General features: G+C 34.2%; 1 protein-coding gene across 1 annotated transcript in view; it reads right to left on the bottom strand.

The window, feature by feature from the left end:
• Nucleotides 1-16,943, bottom strand: part of CFAP54 (cilia and flagella associated protein 54) — a 102,336-nt gene that overhangs the window by 29,187 nt on the left and 56,206 nt on the right. The window contains exons 35-49 of the mRNA XM_072348191.1: nt 16,420-16,562; nt 15,806-15,987; nt 14,907-15,134; nt 14,467-14,690; nt 14,233-14,368; nt 12,456-12,570; nt 11,302-11,454; nt 10,596-10,784; nt 9,711-9,798; nt 9,056-9,262; nt 7,420-7,486; nt 4,910-5,092; nt 3,170-3,256; nt 1,958-2,080; nt 1,017-1,070 (exon numbers count right to left, since the gene is read on the bottom strand). Coding sequence (XP_072204292.1) covers nt 1,017-1,070; nt 1,958-2,080; nt 3,170-3,256; nt 4,910-5,092; nt 7,420-7,486; nt 9,056-9,262; nt 9,711-9,798; nt 10,596-10,784; nt 11,302-11,454; nt 12,456-12,570; nt 14,233-14,368; nt 14,467-14,690; nt 14,907-15,134; nt 15,806-15,987; nt 16,420-16,562 — 2,179 coding nt within the window. The remainder of the gene's footprint in view (nt 1-1,016; nt 1,071-1,957; nt 2,081-3,169; nt 3,257-4,909; nt 5,093-7,419; nt 7,487-9,055; nt 9,263-9,710; nt 9,799-10,595; nt 10,785-11,301; nt 11,455-12,455; nt 12,571-14,232; nt 14,369-14,466; nt 14,691-14,906; nt 15,135-15,805; nt 15,988-16,419; nt 16,563-16,943) is intronic.

The following is a 16,943-nucleotide window of genomic DNA, read 5'->3' as shown; positions in this document are numbered from 1 at the left end:
AGCGGCATTAGCGATGTGATCTTGGTCTTAGTCATAGTTAACATTTTTCTTCCCAAACTTAATTCACTCCCTAGCAGCTACTGCTGAGGCTTTAGCCTCAGTGATCAGTTTTCCCACAGAAGATGCATCTAACCCTTTGTGCGAGTTCTAGCTTTCTACATTGTCCATAGCACTCTTTTAGCTAAAGGGATAACAAAAAGTCTGTAGGAAAACTGTAGTTCATAAAACAAACTCAAAGGAAACTTTGCTATGACTTCCCCTAACTAGAAAGGTGAGGCGAAGAAAAAAAGGTTCATACATTTAATACATTTAGAAGTAGAAAGTCTACACAGCTATACAGCTTTGCAAAATCAGGAGGAGACCAATAAGAACTGCATACAGACTGTGAAGTGTTCAAATCAAAATCTCAGGAAAAAGCACAATTGAGAAATAAATCTGAAACAAGTGAAATTGAAAGCTGTCAAGATAGACATTTCATTTCTATCTTCCAATATCAGCTGTTGAAAGAGACATATAACCTTGCTGTAAATAAGAGATGAAAGTGAAAGGAAAAAGTTGTTCTTTTTTCTATTTTATCAGTATGGTTTTATGGTATGGCTTTTTTGCTGTTTCTGCTAACATCTACTTCAACTTGCTCAACAGGTCTGTGACAGAGCAATTAAAAATAAACAAAACAAAAAAAAAATTACCGATAAACATAATTTTAATTAAAATAAGAATTTACTCATGATTAATTAATATTCAGATTCATCTTTTTCTTTCAGCTCCAATCTAAATTAGGATAAGCCTATGAAGACAGCTCAGATAGAAATCAGAACGTCAAACAACTGATGTTCTTGGTAGGATGAAGAACAGTTGCTACTTGTTGCAACAAAACTATTGAGGAGAATATGTTTTCTATTTACTTGAGTTTTCTAAAATATGTTTTCTGAACCAAATAATCTCTAACTAAAGCCACTGAAATAAATCTATATGTCCAGCATTAAAATTTTGGTACTTTCAGGTTATTTTTATACCTGTAAATTTGTAGAACTCAGGAGAGGTTTTGAGGAGTCAAAGTACAGTAAGGTCTGTAAAAATCAACAGAATAAAAACATTAGTAATGTGTTACAGTCTCAGAGCCATACAGAAGTCCAGCAAGAATTACTGCTTGAACCACATCCTAGCAAGAGTCCTAATACTGAACTTCCTCTGCTGTTCAGCCAAATGTTCATCTAAGAGCCACATTAGAAAAATACAGGTACCAAAATTAACCAGACCTCATTCTAACTGTGAGCTATTGACACAATATCCAAATTAAGATGACTTCAGGGTGTATTTTATCTCATTAGCATCAGTAAGGATCAAATACGTTCCTTACTGCAGCCACAAAGAAGGAAGTTTTGCAGAATCAGTTTTAGTGGGAGTGCTAATAACTCTGTGAGGCTCAACTTCGTGAAAATGCAATGAAGCTTGTGCTCTAAGGAAAAAGACTGGGTTTCAGGTTTTTATCCTTCCATGCAGTTTGTACAAAAGAGTCATTGGTAAGTTCAAAAGGTCTGACTGCTTGTCAAATATATTAAATGTAAATATTTAACATCATAAACTTAGTTGTAATTTCCCCTATTAATTAGCTCAGACAGTTTGCTACTGTGAAAAAAGATACTGATGCTTTGTGCTTGTTCTAGCCAGGATAAGGCCAGTCAGGCCACTGATCACACTGGCCCCATGTCACCCCAGGTCCCATCAGCCATGTCACCCAAGGTCCCAGGTCCTAGTGAGGCTGTAGGAGGGCCAGGCACCAGCTCCTTACAGCCCTGCCCAGCCTGGACTCAGCCCAGCCCCAGGGAGCTGCCCGGACCCCCTGGTGTCCTGTCCCTGTCATCCACCTTAAATGGGATGAGAAATAACCTTTATGTCTCTTTAATGTAGAGAATGAAAGTGTTATATACTGATGTTATATTTTACTGGTGCTTACCTTCATTTCTTCATTTTGTTTGTACCCTGCTGGTATTTTCCACGGGATTCTTTCTCCACAATTAAGTAAATACAGTTCATGGAAAGCCTCTGTAAAAAATCCTATATCTGTAAGTACTTTAATCTGTAAAAAAATAACAGAGACTTAAGTTTAAAAATATTCAGCTTTTTTCTTTTTCTTTTTTTTTTTTTTCTCTAAATTCTGTGATTCTGTGATTCTGTGTAAATCAGATATTTTCAAAGGTAATTTTCAAATAGATTTGGCTACTGGATCAGTACATTGATGGAGAATGTTCTATAATTAATTCTTTTATATTTTTTCCTAAGTGAAGTCTCAAATATGGATATTTAAAAAAAGGAAAAAAAAAAAAAGGTAAAAAAAATTCATAACCTTCTTCAAAACCTCCTGTGAAAGGAAAAGATCTTAATTCACGCAGTTGAGTCATAGTCCAAGATCAGCTACTTTTTTGTGTTAATTTCATAGTACTCAGCTAGTCTCTCTAATCCATTTCAGTATTTCCTGGAGATGTCTAAAAGCAATAATACTTCGGCTCTTCTGAGGTACATTATTTGAAAACACTAGTGGAATCATAAAAGTCTGTTCCTAGGAGTCTCACAACTTGGTTTCGCTGTGATATTGATCACAAATCTGAAAGTGAATATTATGAGCAAATAATTTATGTTTTGCTCTTAGGAAAAGAGAAGAGAACAACAGAAGAAAATAAAACAAGAAACAATGAGTATGGATTTAAGTGGGAAAAATCATATCTTCTAAATGGAAAGTAGAAAAACGATGGAGCTATTTAGCACTCACTGTAAGTCATTAATAATAAAACTTTTCAAATAACCCTCATCCTACCAAAAAAAAAAAAAAAAAAAGAGAGAGAGAGAGAATATAAATATTATTCTATTATTCATTTAGAAAGTATTCTTATTCTGCAGTCTGTTTTATTAAGAAATACTGAGAATCTGCTCATAGAATCACAGAATGGCCTGGGTTGGGAGGGACTTCAAGGATCATGAATCTCCAACCCCCGCCACAGGCAGGGCCACCAACTTCCACATTTAATACTAAACCAACTCTACTTCAAAGCACCATTTTTTTACAGTAGTTGTATATGAAGACATATTAAATAAACTACATTTAACAAGGAAGCAAAAAGTTTATTTCAATTACAGTGTGCCATGAAAAGAAGAAAGCTTCTTTGATTACCTTGAAGATTCTTCCTTCAATGCATTTAGCGGGGTCCTTACAAATCTCAGAAACAAAGTATTGGTATAATGTGAACAAAGGTAAAATCTGTAGGAAAATAATAGGTCATAAAGGTTGCAGTTACAGAAATGTGTGTCACAAGTATATACCACAAACACATTGATAATAAAGCAGTCCTGCTTTCACTGCCACATGCCAGGATGTCACCACTATTTCCCTTATGTGTGTGAAAGATGAAGTTTTTACAGTTTTTCAGCTGGCTAAATGCAACCCCTAATTATTTAGCAGTATGTTACATGGGATTCACAAAACACAAAGTAAAGTTTCTCCAAACTTCAGGATTTTGTTTTGCTTTGTTTTTTGATACTGTTGGTGAGTAAACCTACTAGAGAGATATTGATATAAAGGGTTTCTAAAGCTGTCTGTGCTTTGATGCCACAATTGTTTCCATATAAGCAACAAAAGTATGGAATGTTGTGAGCTTTAGATATAAATACAGTGGTGTCTAGCAATTGTCTAGGTGAAAAGATACCAATTGTAAAATAAACTAGATGATGAGGAGGCTTTTTGACCATTTCTGTTTTGTGGGGAAAAACTACATGAATGTTAAAAAAACAAAACAAAAAAACAAAATAAAAAACTTTCTCGTAAGCAGACACGGTATAAAAGCCTTCAGAAAAGACAAATCATATCAGCCTTGTTACTTTCTTGTGAAATGTGCTTTTATTTTTTCATAGGATAGCTTCAGAATTTGGATTACAAGAGCTTCAGGCAAACATTTTAATTGTACCCATACTGTTTCTAACTGAAATTTGAGGTGCATCTGCAAAATTAGTCTTTGAAGTCTCTTTTTTCTTTTTAATAAAACTTTAATATTGATATATTATGATTTATGTCAAATCATTTCAGTCCTCATCAACCAAAATATTCCTACGCATTAAGCATTCAGTGGAAATGAAGCTCTCATCCTGATGAATTTGTTATTGCTTTGATTATAATCTAGAGCCTGGATCTATAATCTGCCAGTACAAGCACAAAAAGAATCAAAAAATGCAAGCAGCCACATTAAGTACCCCTGCCTCCAGGTAACTGTTTGTTCTTTTACCTCACTGTATCTCCCACAGTGAGGGCAGGTTAGATAAAGATCACTAACAAAGTGAGCTCCGGTAAAGAAAGGTGCAAAGAAACATCAACCAGAAACAAAACTGACAGTTAGCCTGAAGTTTCAGGAGAAATCAGTCCAATGAATGGTTTGCTGACAAAAGGGAGAAACACATCACCTCACCTCTTCTCTAACCCCTCTTCCATCTCCACCTCCAAACTTGTCCTGATAGCCATACAATCTTATCCCCTCACACTGGCTCTACCACTTGTAGGAGCTTTATCTATGTGGATTCAGCTCATTAAAACAGCATCTATCTATCTATCTATCTATCTATCTATCTATCTATCTATCTATCTATTATTGTTTTGATTCAAAGGTTTTGTGTTTTTTTTTCCAGCTGGGAGATGATTTATTAAGGTATCAAACTGTCTGACAAGATGTAAGAAAATCTGTTGGAGCATCCAGGTGCAAATAGGAACAGATACAGAACTGCCCCTTTTCAGTACTAGTAAGCAACACAGTCTATTTATTCCACTGTATGGCATGGCACCCTTGAAAGAAGTTAGATTAAACCAGAAGAGGTTAATCATTAAACAAATAAAACAAATAAATAAATGCTATTAAATGATACTTACTGTTAAATTTTGTTTCGCACAATGCAATTCAAACATAAGGAAATTCAGACTTGCAACTACAGTGGAGATATCAGCTCTGTAGCGATCAGAGAACAAGTCAATTCCAGGAATAAGCATACATGTTTCATACTGTGCAAAGTCACAGTCAGATGTGGGATGTGGAAGAGAGGCCCTAAACAGAGTCTGAAAGAAAAAGCAATGAAATACATATAAAAAGATGTATAGTTGTTAGGTGAGACACTAAGTATCTCTAACCCTTGAGATTCATAAATTACTTTATAAATGAAACTAAGTCAATGACAAAGTATCTAGTTTCAGGATAAAAACATGAAAAATATCTATTTTTAAACGATTACTGATTTATAAGTGAACCTGATGGAGAAGGAAAAAAAAGAAAAAAAAGAAAAAAAAATGGTTTATGGACAGCTTTTCATGGCACAAGCAGAAAAATAATCATGACAGATTCCTTAGCAAGTACTCCCTAAGCAATGAAAAATCTTCCTGAAGGGCCAATGGCATTTCTCTCAGATTCCAAGTGAAAGCATCCCAAACAAACCTTCTGAAGTACTGGAAAAAACTAGGAAGTCACTAGTGGTTCTTAAAGACTACTTTATGCTTAGGGTAAGATTCTGATCAGCACACTGAAATAATACAGTGATATATTCAAACATCTCCACAGTCAAGGAATATACCAAGGAAAAAATCACTACAATGACTGGGGGAATATTCAATCTCTTTATGAGTACTCAGATGTTTCATGGCAAATGTCTTCCATCTGATTTTTTTTTTCCCTAAGCTAAGAGCAGTAGTTTGATTTTATTCACCATTAAGCACTTGCTCAATCACCACCTCCATCATTACCTCTGAGACACGCTATTTAAGTCCAGTTAGAGGCTGGTTAAAACTTTGCCATTTTGTATTTAAAATCATTCTGAATAGAATGTATTTCAAATTAAATATAATAGGACATTTCCTCTAAAACGCCTGAACTATGTGAACTAGGTACTGTTATCTTTCTGAATTAATAAGTGTCCTGCATACTATAAAAACTGTAGGAAGCAGGATCCACCTTGCCACTATCTCTTTGCCATATAACCAGACCAAAGCATACTAACCAAAGCCTGCTTCAGTCTTTATCTAGGTCTAGAGCAGTTTAAGTGATATAACTCAAAAATGAATCTCTGTGAAGGAAGGAACACTAACATTGTCTCTGATGTAGGATACTCCTTTCTAATTGTGCTTATCATGTCATTGTTAGCAAAGATATATTAGACAGACATACCTAGATCTCAGATATTAATAAGCCTGAAGTCAATACCAGAGGTGGAATTTAAGTAAGGTTTAAAAGAGCATTCCACATCATAGAAAAAATTATGGGCTTGAATTTGGCAAAGTTCAGTAACTTAGTTCAGTATTTTTCAAGCCTCTCACCCTGCAAGGTGCTCCTATCTCAATATCAGTCTCAGTTCAGTCAAGTCACAATTATTTCTACCATTATATAGCTGTAACAAACTGTAACTACTATTTTTTTTTCAAAAGGAGGAATCAAAATTGTTCAGCTTTATACCACCTGCAGATCACAGAGCTAGAAGCTAATCATAATTCCCCTATATCTCTGTTTCTTCAACTTGTTCTCCCTTTGCTGAAATTAACAAGGTTTTAAATATGACCTAGAACAGGTCATACAGTCAATCTCAGCTGGCATGAGATGTTGGAAACTGACATCAGGTTGTTCTGTAGAGGCCAACTAACTTCCTGTTGCTGTATTGAGATGAGTTAGCATTGACCCCAGTGGAGCTTGACTGGCAGAATACCTTCATTATTTTTTCCAATATCAATTCAACTACTAAAGTTTTAAAGCCTTGTTTTAGAAGTAAAATGAAACACTTCTATTTTCTCCATGGTTTGTTCCTGAAAGTTTGCAAACTTAATTTTAATAAGCTTAATGTTTTAGTAAATGAAATCAAATTATTTTGACTACCCACTACTTCTACAGCAAATTTCTTTTGTATTATATTACTAATACAAAAAAAAAAAAAAAATTGCAATGCTAAAAAGTACAAAAAAAACCCACAACTTTTTCAAAAGAGTTTGTTCTCCTGTTTGAAAATGTATGACAATCTGTGAAGACTTTGTACAATGTACATCAGCTCAGTGACTGAGTATCCTGTTGATACTATCTACTTCTTCTTGAGCAAAACACTTGAAGAGAAAAAGATATATATTTGACTGCCAAATACTTCAGTCATCTTCAGTTTTCAATATTTCTTTATTTCTCGGAGAGACCCATGTCTTATTGAAGTGATAATTTTTAGGCTTTAGAATTGGAATATTGTTAAAAACAGAGAATAAATACATCTAATGTGCATAAATTGTCAGTTACCTCTGATCTCCAGCTTTCTGTTACAATCAGAATGAGAAAAGGAATATTACAATAGGATGTTATTGAGATTTAAATATTATAAGCAATTTGTCATCTTTGTGAATTCTAACTGAAAAAGTATCCTTACCTTAAAGAGTATAGCAGAAAAGTGGCAGTATTTAGTTCTTAATCTCACATTTGATGTTGTTACATACCTAAAGTACAACAAATAATAAGAGATGTGAATGTGTCCATCAATATAAATTATTTAAACCCTTTATAATGTAGTATAATAATAATACTAACACAACCTAGATGTTTTCCATCTTGGAAAATAGCTGCCCCTTCTGTAGATAGGTGCTCAGCCATGTCACACAAAGAAAGAATTGTTTGACCAAAGGCATACCTAGATAAAATGAGTTGTCTAGATTCCCTTTAAAGTTATGGAAGAAAAATATGCAATTTAAGAACAAAATTAATCTCACCCCAAACAAGAAAGATAAAGTATGTCTATAAGGTGTATTTCTTTTCATAAAGAAGGTCTAGCACACTTGAACTTCACATGGTAGCTGTTCACCTAGATTAAATGAAACACAAGCTACCTCACTAGTTTTAATTCATCATGGTAGCAGGATATTCCTGTGATCTACAATATTCAAAAATCTTTAATGCAATACTGGAGTCCTCTAATGTGCATTTCACAATCATAATAAGTTATTATAGAAAGAGCAACTTAAGGATTGCTAACAGCCAAATGTGTGTCTGAGAAAAGATCCACCTAAGAAAGAAGCTGAGAAGATACTCCATCCAGATCCCTACCAGGATTTGGAATGGGTATTGTATAAGTAAGACAGTATAAAGTGCAGCAGATGTGTACCACAAGCACAAGTAGCTCAGGATTGGGTCCTGTTTTGAGCCTGAGGCTGCATCATAGCTCAGAATTAGAAGAGTGCAAAGGTGGTTTAGAATCCATGTAAAATCACTTCTTCTCACAGGACTGCTAATTGTGAGCTGCACATGCCATTTCATGCTGAAATACCCATGTTAATGCTTTCAAAAGTACTTTGGTTTACAGATATTTTACAGTGCTATTACTAGGACCTGCTTGCGAGCTAATGCAGTTCACTCAGATAAAGCTCTGCCTTTTCATGGGAATAACATTTCTAAGGTCACTTGGAACTGGCTTAGATACTTCTAAGTTTTAAATTTTGTACATTTTATATAATACATAATATATCTAGAAACAGCTCAGAGTTACATCCATAGTGTTTTACCAGCAGCCAAGCAGTACTGGAATGAAATGTTTATTGATGGCAGACTTTCATACAGTAACTCAGATCTTATTTAGTTGTAATTCACCAGAAAATGAGTACTTTAGGCAGCAAATCTGTCCTTAGGATACATTAATATTTAATACATGCAATGACTTGGGGGATGTGATATTTCAATTGAAAATCAATAAGACTGTGAAATCCTTGTGCTTATGACCCTTTATCATCTTGTTTTATTTCCAAGATCTCTCCATGTAATATACAGCTGCAATTATGATCAAAGATGAGCACTACAGGAAAGGGAAAAAACACTATTTGCCAAAAGAGCAACTTTCTTCCTGAAAGGAACATTTTTTTCTTCTTTTGTTGAGTCTTTTTTATAGCAAACTTTTAGTATTTTAAATTAATTTCAAGTTGTGAAATGTCCTGGACAAGCAGTTCTTTTAAAATATGGAAGAAATGTATACACCTATATTTACTATATTAGTATATTTATAGTAATAAAATACTTACTGAGCTATCTTAGCTACTAAAACTGCTGCATGCAAACATCCCCAAATTCCAGCCTGAGAAAGAAATTTCTGACTAATATTCGTAGATCTTCCAACTGCAAAGCACTCCGTAGCATTTTTTAGAAAGCCTAACTCTTGCCAGGTGTTAAGAATATTAGCAGTGTTGAGTGTTTCATCAAGGGCTTGACACCAATATTTAAAAGCAGCTCTGCAACACACAAGAAAATTTACTCATCATATCGCTGACATTTTCTAAAGCAGAAGATAAGACTAGACTCATATTACCTCCACTGTCCAAGCCATAACTAATTCTGATTAGGTCAAAAACAGAAATACAGTTTTGAGAAAAAGATACCATTCCTGGTCAACTTGTTCATTTGGACACTTACTGAGATTAAATTGACACGAGATAAATGTTATTTCCTAAATACACATAGCAATGCTTAATCTGACAATTAGTCAGCAAAGAAAGATAAACCATTGCCAGAGAAAAAATAAATCTCAAAATAGAGCTAGTAGTGAGATACATGAAAGAAGTGATACAGACCTCAAAACAGCACAGGATCTTACAAGACAGTTCGTGTGAGTAAGAATCACAATTTAAAAAAAAAAAAAAAAAAGAATCTATGCTCTTTTTTAATCCAAGAATTACCTACCTTTTGTTTCCAGCATAAAAGTGAAGATTTCCAAGTTCATGTAGAGCCTGAACTTTGAGGTCTCTCTGGTTGTTTACTTTAAGGATTTCTGTTATTTATTATATAATGAAGTAGAAAAAAATACCACAACATTAAGTCATTTACAGGATCTTGAACAAATTTTGCGTAAAAAGCAGACATGCATTAGCATGTAATTCATTGCAAGAATGTTTTAAAGATTTACTAAGCTTGTACATTTTGTCTTTAAATGTATAATTTATTATTTCTACTAAATCTAAAAGCTAGATTACTACATATTTACACACATCTGTTTACCTAAGCTGTTGTATTTTTCTTTTCTTAGACTGAGAAAACGTTCTCAAGCTGAGATGTAAATATATGAGTAACGTCTTATTAGAAAGTAATATACACACAAACAGGTTAGAACAGAATCATAGAACTGCTCAGGTTGGAAAAGACGTTAAAGATTATTGAATCAAACCACAACCTAACCATACTACCCTAACTAAAACCCTCCACTAAATCATGTTCTCATATTCAGATGTAAATATATATATGTATGTATGTATGTATGTATCATGAAACTGAAATGGCTTCCTTGAACTTGACAGACTTTTAATTTGAGATCAATCACCATGACACCACAGAAGTATTACTTTTCCATAAGAAAAGATACTGTAGCGGTGACGACCAATGAATGCTTTGTTTTGGAGCTAATATACATTTTCAGAATTAAGAGAGAAGCTTTTGTATTTCTGGAGACCATTTTCCACACAGTTATAGCTGTCTGATAGAGGAAAATAACACTGGAATAAACAGATAGTTAGCCCAAATAGATAGAAAGGTGGTGTTAGCTGTAAACAGAAATTTATAAAAAGCAATTACCAATTGTTTCTTCATAGGAAGAGACAATTAATGAAAACTGTGACTGTGGTATTGGTTTACTCTCAATGCTACTGGAGAAATTAAATTTTTCTTGACAAGGGTCACTTGGTGTTGGTAGAAATGCCAATTCGGCTCCCACATTAAACTCCAGTCTTCTATTTGGAGAGATGATTGCTCTTCCAACATTTTCTAGATCAGAAAAGCAATTTATATGAACAGTTCAGTAAAGTATTGTTCTATTTCTAACACCAAAAATATTTCCATGTTGCATCATTCAAAGAAATATACGATTCTTTCGTGCCCTCTTTTAATCTAGTTTCCTATGTTCTGATTCTGTCAGTGTCTTCTAATCAGGCTCATTGGTCATAACTGCTTGGGGAGCACATCAAAATGAAAATGCAGGGCGATGAAGAGAAAATAAGCTTGATAAGAGCTGCCAGTCAGTTCCTGTGATGGAAGTTTGACAATGGAAATACAAGTTACATATTTGTACAAGAAAAATTTTTATCATCCAACTAAGAGGCACAAATCACGTGAAATCCAGCTTAAAACCTGCATTTAAAGAATTTCATGCATAATATTATCTTAGTTCTGACTCTCAGTAATGATTATAACTCATCTTCTAAAGAACTGTCTTCTGCTCTGTAATATTTTAACTGTAAACACACTTATTGCTGAGTAAGAAACACTTCAATGAAGTACTCACCTTGTGTGGATGCAAGAAAAAGTGAAAGCAGTTTTCTGCTGTGTCTCAATGCTCTGCTGTGATGTTTAGATTTTTGTAGAGTTTCTCTAAAACATTTCAGTGTGTCGTTTACATCAAGAGGCACATAAACTGTGGGTTTAGCTTCGCTGCCATCTAAAAGAAATTAACAATTATGGGGAATAATTTTGCTATATAAAAACACATATATTTTAGGAGAGCAACCTGTACATGCACTTGTATTCCATAAACTAACACCGAAACTATTTTGCTTCCTGTTGGATTATGAATTAAAGCAAAATACTAACAATCAGGAACAGCACTTCTGAGCATTTGTGTCTTTTTCATCATTAAGTTTTTACTGTTACATGACACCTACATTCCATGAATTCCATCTGTCTTGAGCATGAATCAGCTGATATCTCTTCTTTGGGTTCAGATGTCTTTAGTACGGGAACAAATATTTATTTACAACCACTGGTCCTACTTACTACAATTCCTGTAGCTTCTACATACCAAACCTGTCAGCTGACATGCTCTCTCCACTGCTTGCATAATGTTATCTACTCTGCAGCATTATGTACCATTTAATGACTTTCCTCCACTGAAATGCATGCAAAGTTTTCTGTGCAATGTCCTGATGTCTCTGAAGTATGAGGAACTATGTTTTACAAACTTACAAATCAGTAATTAAAACATTTTAATCCTGAGTGGAAATAACATCTTTACATGTAAAAAAGGCGCTCTGTCATTTCATACTTTATCTCAATTTTTGTACTGGTTCTACCAATAACAGTGAGAGTTCGTGTTAACTCCTGGGTATGGTGCTTGGCATTCAACAACATGCTCAGAAAACTGAGCAAAGACCACCAAGCTTACTCAGCATCCTGTGGCCATCTTTCAGCTGGACAACAAATACTCTTCTCTGCTTTCAGATGCAGTCTGAATGTGTTTGGAAAGGTCTTCACAGCATTATTATCCAATCAAAATATCAACAATAATAATTTAAAGACTAAACTAATTCAAAGAAACCTATTATTGGAACAATGTAAGGCAAACAGTAAGAAGGAAAATAAAAACACAATATCCAGAAGGATTAAAATAAGAAAAAGGTTTGGGGAAAAAACATAACTCAAGACACTGAAAGGTGCTCTTACCTGCATAGTCATTTTTCATCTCAGGATCGAAAAAGCAGCCAGAAAAGATCAGTATACTAGCAGAATGGGCAACAGGTAGCTGTAGATTCTGCCCTATGTAGTCTCTGCAGCTCATCTAAAAAACAAGTTTTATTTCATAATCATTGAACAATACTTAGAGAAAAAAAAAAAAAAAAAAAAAAAAAAAGTTTCATGTTTATAGTTAAACATCTAAGCAGTCCTATATCACAGAATTGAAGAGGACTAACTTACGAAAACAGTAACGACGCATTACTAGTATCCAGATTAATATGAGGTACAGCACTCACAATATTTAAATAGTAGAGATATCACGTAAGTGTGAAATTTCATGTCAAAAATTTTTTTATCTTTAGGGGTCGGATTCGGAAAATATAAGCAATTCATGTTAATGAACTAAACTTGAATTTCATTGTGTTTGCAATAATCATAAGCAAGCTATTGAAATTCAGCAGACATTCTATCTTTCTTAATCCGGACAAATGTATGTTTGCAAATAACGTAGAAGTGTATGTATGCCTGAAGAGCACCCTGCCTGCAAAGCACATTGTCATCCTGACGACGGATACCCAAATCAACTCTAGGGAAATAACAGGAGTCTAACCCTGTGAGAAAGGCAAACTTTCATAAAAGTGTACTTAGCTTCTATACAGGAGTAATGTAGCATTTAGTTGTGTGCATGTAGTAACATCACTTCAGGAAAGAACAAATCAATTCAGAGCTAGTTTCAGTCTCCCTGAATAGCACTGCAAAATGTAGCCATACTCTCTTAATCTCTAATTCGATGCTGTCTTTTTTGAGCACTTCTTATTTACTCTTAAAGAACATTAGCCTTTATTCTGTAAATTAAGATCTTTTCATAACTATGATTGCTTTTCCACAATGCTCAGTTCACAGTGATGTATGATCAGAGAATCATAGAATATCCTCAGCTCCCTTTATAAGCCCTGAGTGCCTTCTGAATGTCTTGCAGGTATTATGCAGAAATTGTCTCTAGACAAGGCAGTGGATCCTGAACCGAAAACAAATTCAGAACTATGCCTAGCTGAATTTCCACCTCCACTTTCTCCTTTTCCTTCGTGTCCTGTGTTTATGTTAGTTAATAGAAATATATAAAAAATATAAATCATGCCAGTTATTAAAAATAAAGTTTAAGAAAAACCCTTATTTTCAGTAGATAGTTACACAAAAAAATGGAAGCAGGGATATCAGTTTAGTAAACATAGAAAGCCATGTCTTCTAATGAAAGGAACTTGCTGAGCATCTGGGTTTTTTGTTTGTTTGTTTGTTTGTTTGTTTTAATAAAGTATTGCGTGTTTTTTTCTTGGTGTTGTCAATGCTTGGGATAACTTCACGTGATTAATTTAAAAGCAGCATTCCAATGTGGAAAGAAAGAATTTCTTTGTATTTAATTTTAATTAATCATAAAGATTACTCAATATCTAAATAAATTTTTTCCAGTTAAAAGAGCAGCATCAAGGACTAACATGAAATTAGATTTAGACTCATAATATGGAAAGAGAACATAATGCATGGAAGAAATGTTCTCTGGGTCAGCAAGTCCAGACCTCTGCTGTTGTGGGAATCCTATCATGAAAGCCGTCTCATGCACTTCAGTCAGTAATGTTCATTAAGTTCTTATTTTAATTTTCTATTTGTGAACGTTATGGAAAACCACATTAATCTAATCAGCAAACATACTTTTCTATGTTTAGTTGGCATTAACAGTTAGTACCCAAAAAAGAAATCTGTGGTTCACCTTATTTACGTTATTGGTTAGATACTTTGTGAAATGAGATTCATGGCTGTCTGGGCCGCTGAATTGCTCTATCCTTTCCAGTAGTTGCCTCTGAGCGTACACCAGCAATGGACTCACTTGTTCTGTATATCTCTCACTGAAAGAAAAAGTAAAGCATAGTAATTAATCAAAATAATAGTATGTCTAAATGTATAATGATGCTTTTTAGTTTTTGTCAGAGTTGGTGTTACTTACTGTGTAAATACATTAAACTGTAGAGCTATGTGTACCAGTGCTTCCCATTTCTTCATTTGATACAAAAATTCTAATGTTTTAAGAATCAGATTACATATCCATTTCAAGTCAACCACATTCACATCATCCAGGGGAGACTGTGGATGGAGATTCGAACCGCCATTCTCACTAGTTGTACCTCCTAAGCAACTGGGAATGCAGAAATCTCCTTCAGGCTCCACAGTCTATAGCAAAAAATAATAATAATAATAATAATTCCACCTGGTACTGTCAAAACTGTTTTTAGGAGAAATCAGATTATAAATATCAGAAAATATTGTGCTTGTCTAAAAACATTTAACAGAAAATAACTTGGAGATATGAGAATATAAAAAAAGAGTGAAAAAACTGTCTCTACAGAAGGCATGATAATAAAGGGTACATTGTCTTCATATTTTTACCTTAAGAGAATTGCTTGCTTGTAGTTCAGTTATCATATCAATAATCATGTCCGATGCCAAATAAAATGGCAACCAAATTGTGTTCCTAAGAAACTCCCTGGTAATGGGAAATGCATCCTTGTGGGAATAGGAATGGTTAGCAATTGACTGTGATTCTTGAGTGTAGTTCCACAGTTCTCTGCATGCATTCTGAAGCAATGTCCAGTGGCCTCCACGGTGAGCAAGAACCTATGCATATCATTCAAAATTATACTTCAGAAATACAGAAATGAAAAGCCTCCTTTTTTCATGGCAGATTCTAGGCAGGATTAGTCTTTCAAAATTACATTCAACAAATCATCCTCAGTAACAGATTCTTCCTCAGAATTTCATTTTATATAAAGAATTGCAAAAACTTAATTTGGGATTTTTTTCATGGAAGCACTAACTAATAACAGCATTTAATTGTTGCTTCTGGTGCGAGAAAAAGAAAACAAATTAAATCACATCACCTAAAAATTACTGTATTTTAGGAAGGTTTATGGAAAAACTAGTCAGGCTACTTTTCATTTCTTTTTATACTAGCAAGGTATCTGCTCTGACCTATAAATGGAAAAGTAAGTCCACAACTGTTTGAGATTTAACAAGCATGAAAGGGAAAGTTGCAAAGTCTAAATGCATTTTAAAAAACACATACACATTATTATATATTTGATTGGGACACATTACAATAGGTAATACCTCTGACCTTTGATACAGTATACTTAGACATCTTGCAGAAGATGAGGAATCATTGCTTTTACCCCCTCGAAAAATGTTTTTTGAAGTGACTTAGGATTTTTTTACATGTAAAAAGTAGTAAGTTTTGTAATGCAGTGTTTAGTAGAACATACAATTTTTATCAAGAAAATTTATCTTACCGCTGCTCTTCTTAAATGTAGAAAGATTTTTGTAAAATGGTCCAATAAAATGGTATTTGATGGAACCTGCTTGCGTTCTTTGGGAGAAAGTGAGAAGGATACTTCCATATCATTTGTCATTCGAGTTTGAGGAGTATCTCTTGCCCCCAGTTTAGTGCTGCGCTCAGAAGATCTATCCATATCTGAAGACAGAAACTTCACTGGTTAATAGTGTATTCAAGTTCTCAAAAACATAAGAAAGAAAACATTATCAGACAGCTAGGATTTTTGTGCCAGCTAAATACTTATGCGTCAGGAAATGCCAAAGTTGGGGTTATCATATTTATAAGGTTATGATATTTAAAATATAAGATGCTTTTTACTTAAGAGGAGGAAGAAGCAGAAAGCACAATAATATGTTCCAACTAGTTTTCAGCCTCAAAGCCAAAACACAACTAATCCTAGAAGTTACCAAATTTAAGGAAGAAATCACCATCTGTCAAGCTCACAAGAATCTGAAACCATAGTCTTAAAAGAAGTTAGAAAGAAAGGGCTTTTTGAAAAAATCTGCAATATGTGTAGAATTGTTTCATTATTTTATTCTTTACCATCATGCATCCATTAACAGTTCTTACATTTTCGTTTTTTGGTCATCTCTGATGGTGACTTCTCAAGAGGAAGAAGCTTTGATGTTCTTCTGTCATTCTCCACATCTTCTCTCACCACTACAGTTCCAGAATTATTTAATGAGAATATTTCAGGATCTAGAATATTGTAACTGCACAATGGAAGAAAAGAGAAATAAATAATAATACTGTCATGGTTTTGCAACTTTGTAATTTTGCTATCAGTATTCCACATCATAACATCATGATAAAGCATGGATAATTTTGACAAATGTGCTGCTCACAGAAGAAGACTGAATGTCCCAGAGAACATCACGGTCAGTCATATGACAAGGACTCTATATAATCTCACTTCAGTGCTGGACTCGCTCTCTTGGATCCTGCCAGCCAGGAAGGGAGCCGTGTGGGAGAGTTCCAGCTGTTTTCACCTAGAGTTACAGTAGGCCTCTCGGTTTCGGGACTCACTCTCTCCTATTTTACTTGATTCGTTAGCCTTAATTCCAATTATATTGTATTATATTGTGTTATTCTGT

The sequence above is a fragment of the Excalfactoria chinensis genome, chromosome 1 (assembly GCF_039878825.1).
Source record: "Excalfactoria chinensis isolate bCotChi1 chromosome 1, bCotChi1.hap2, whole genome shotgun sequence".
NCBI lineage: Eukaryota > Metazoa > Chordata > Aves > Galliformes > Phasianidae > Excalfactoria > Excalfactoria chinensis.
Note: the sequence above shows the minus strand (reverse complement) of the source record. Positions and strands in the feature narration are given on the sequence as shown.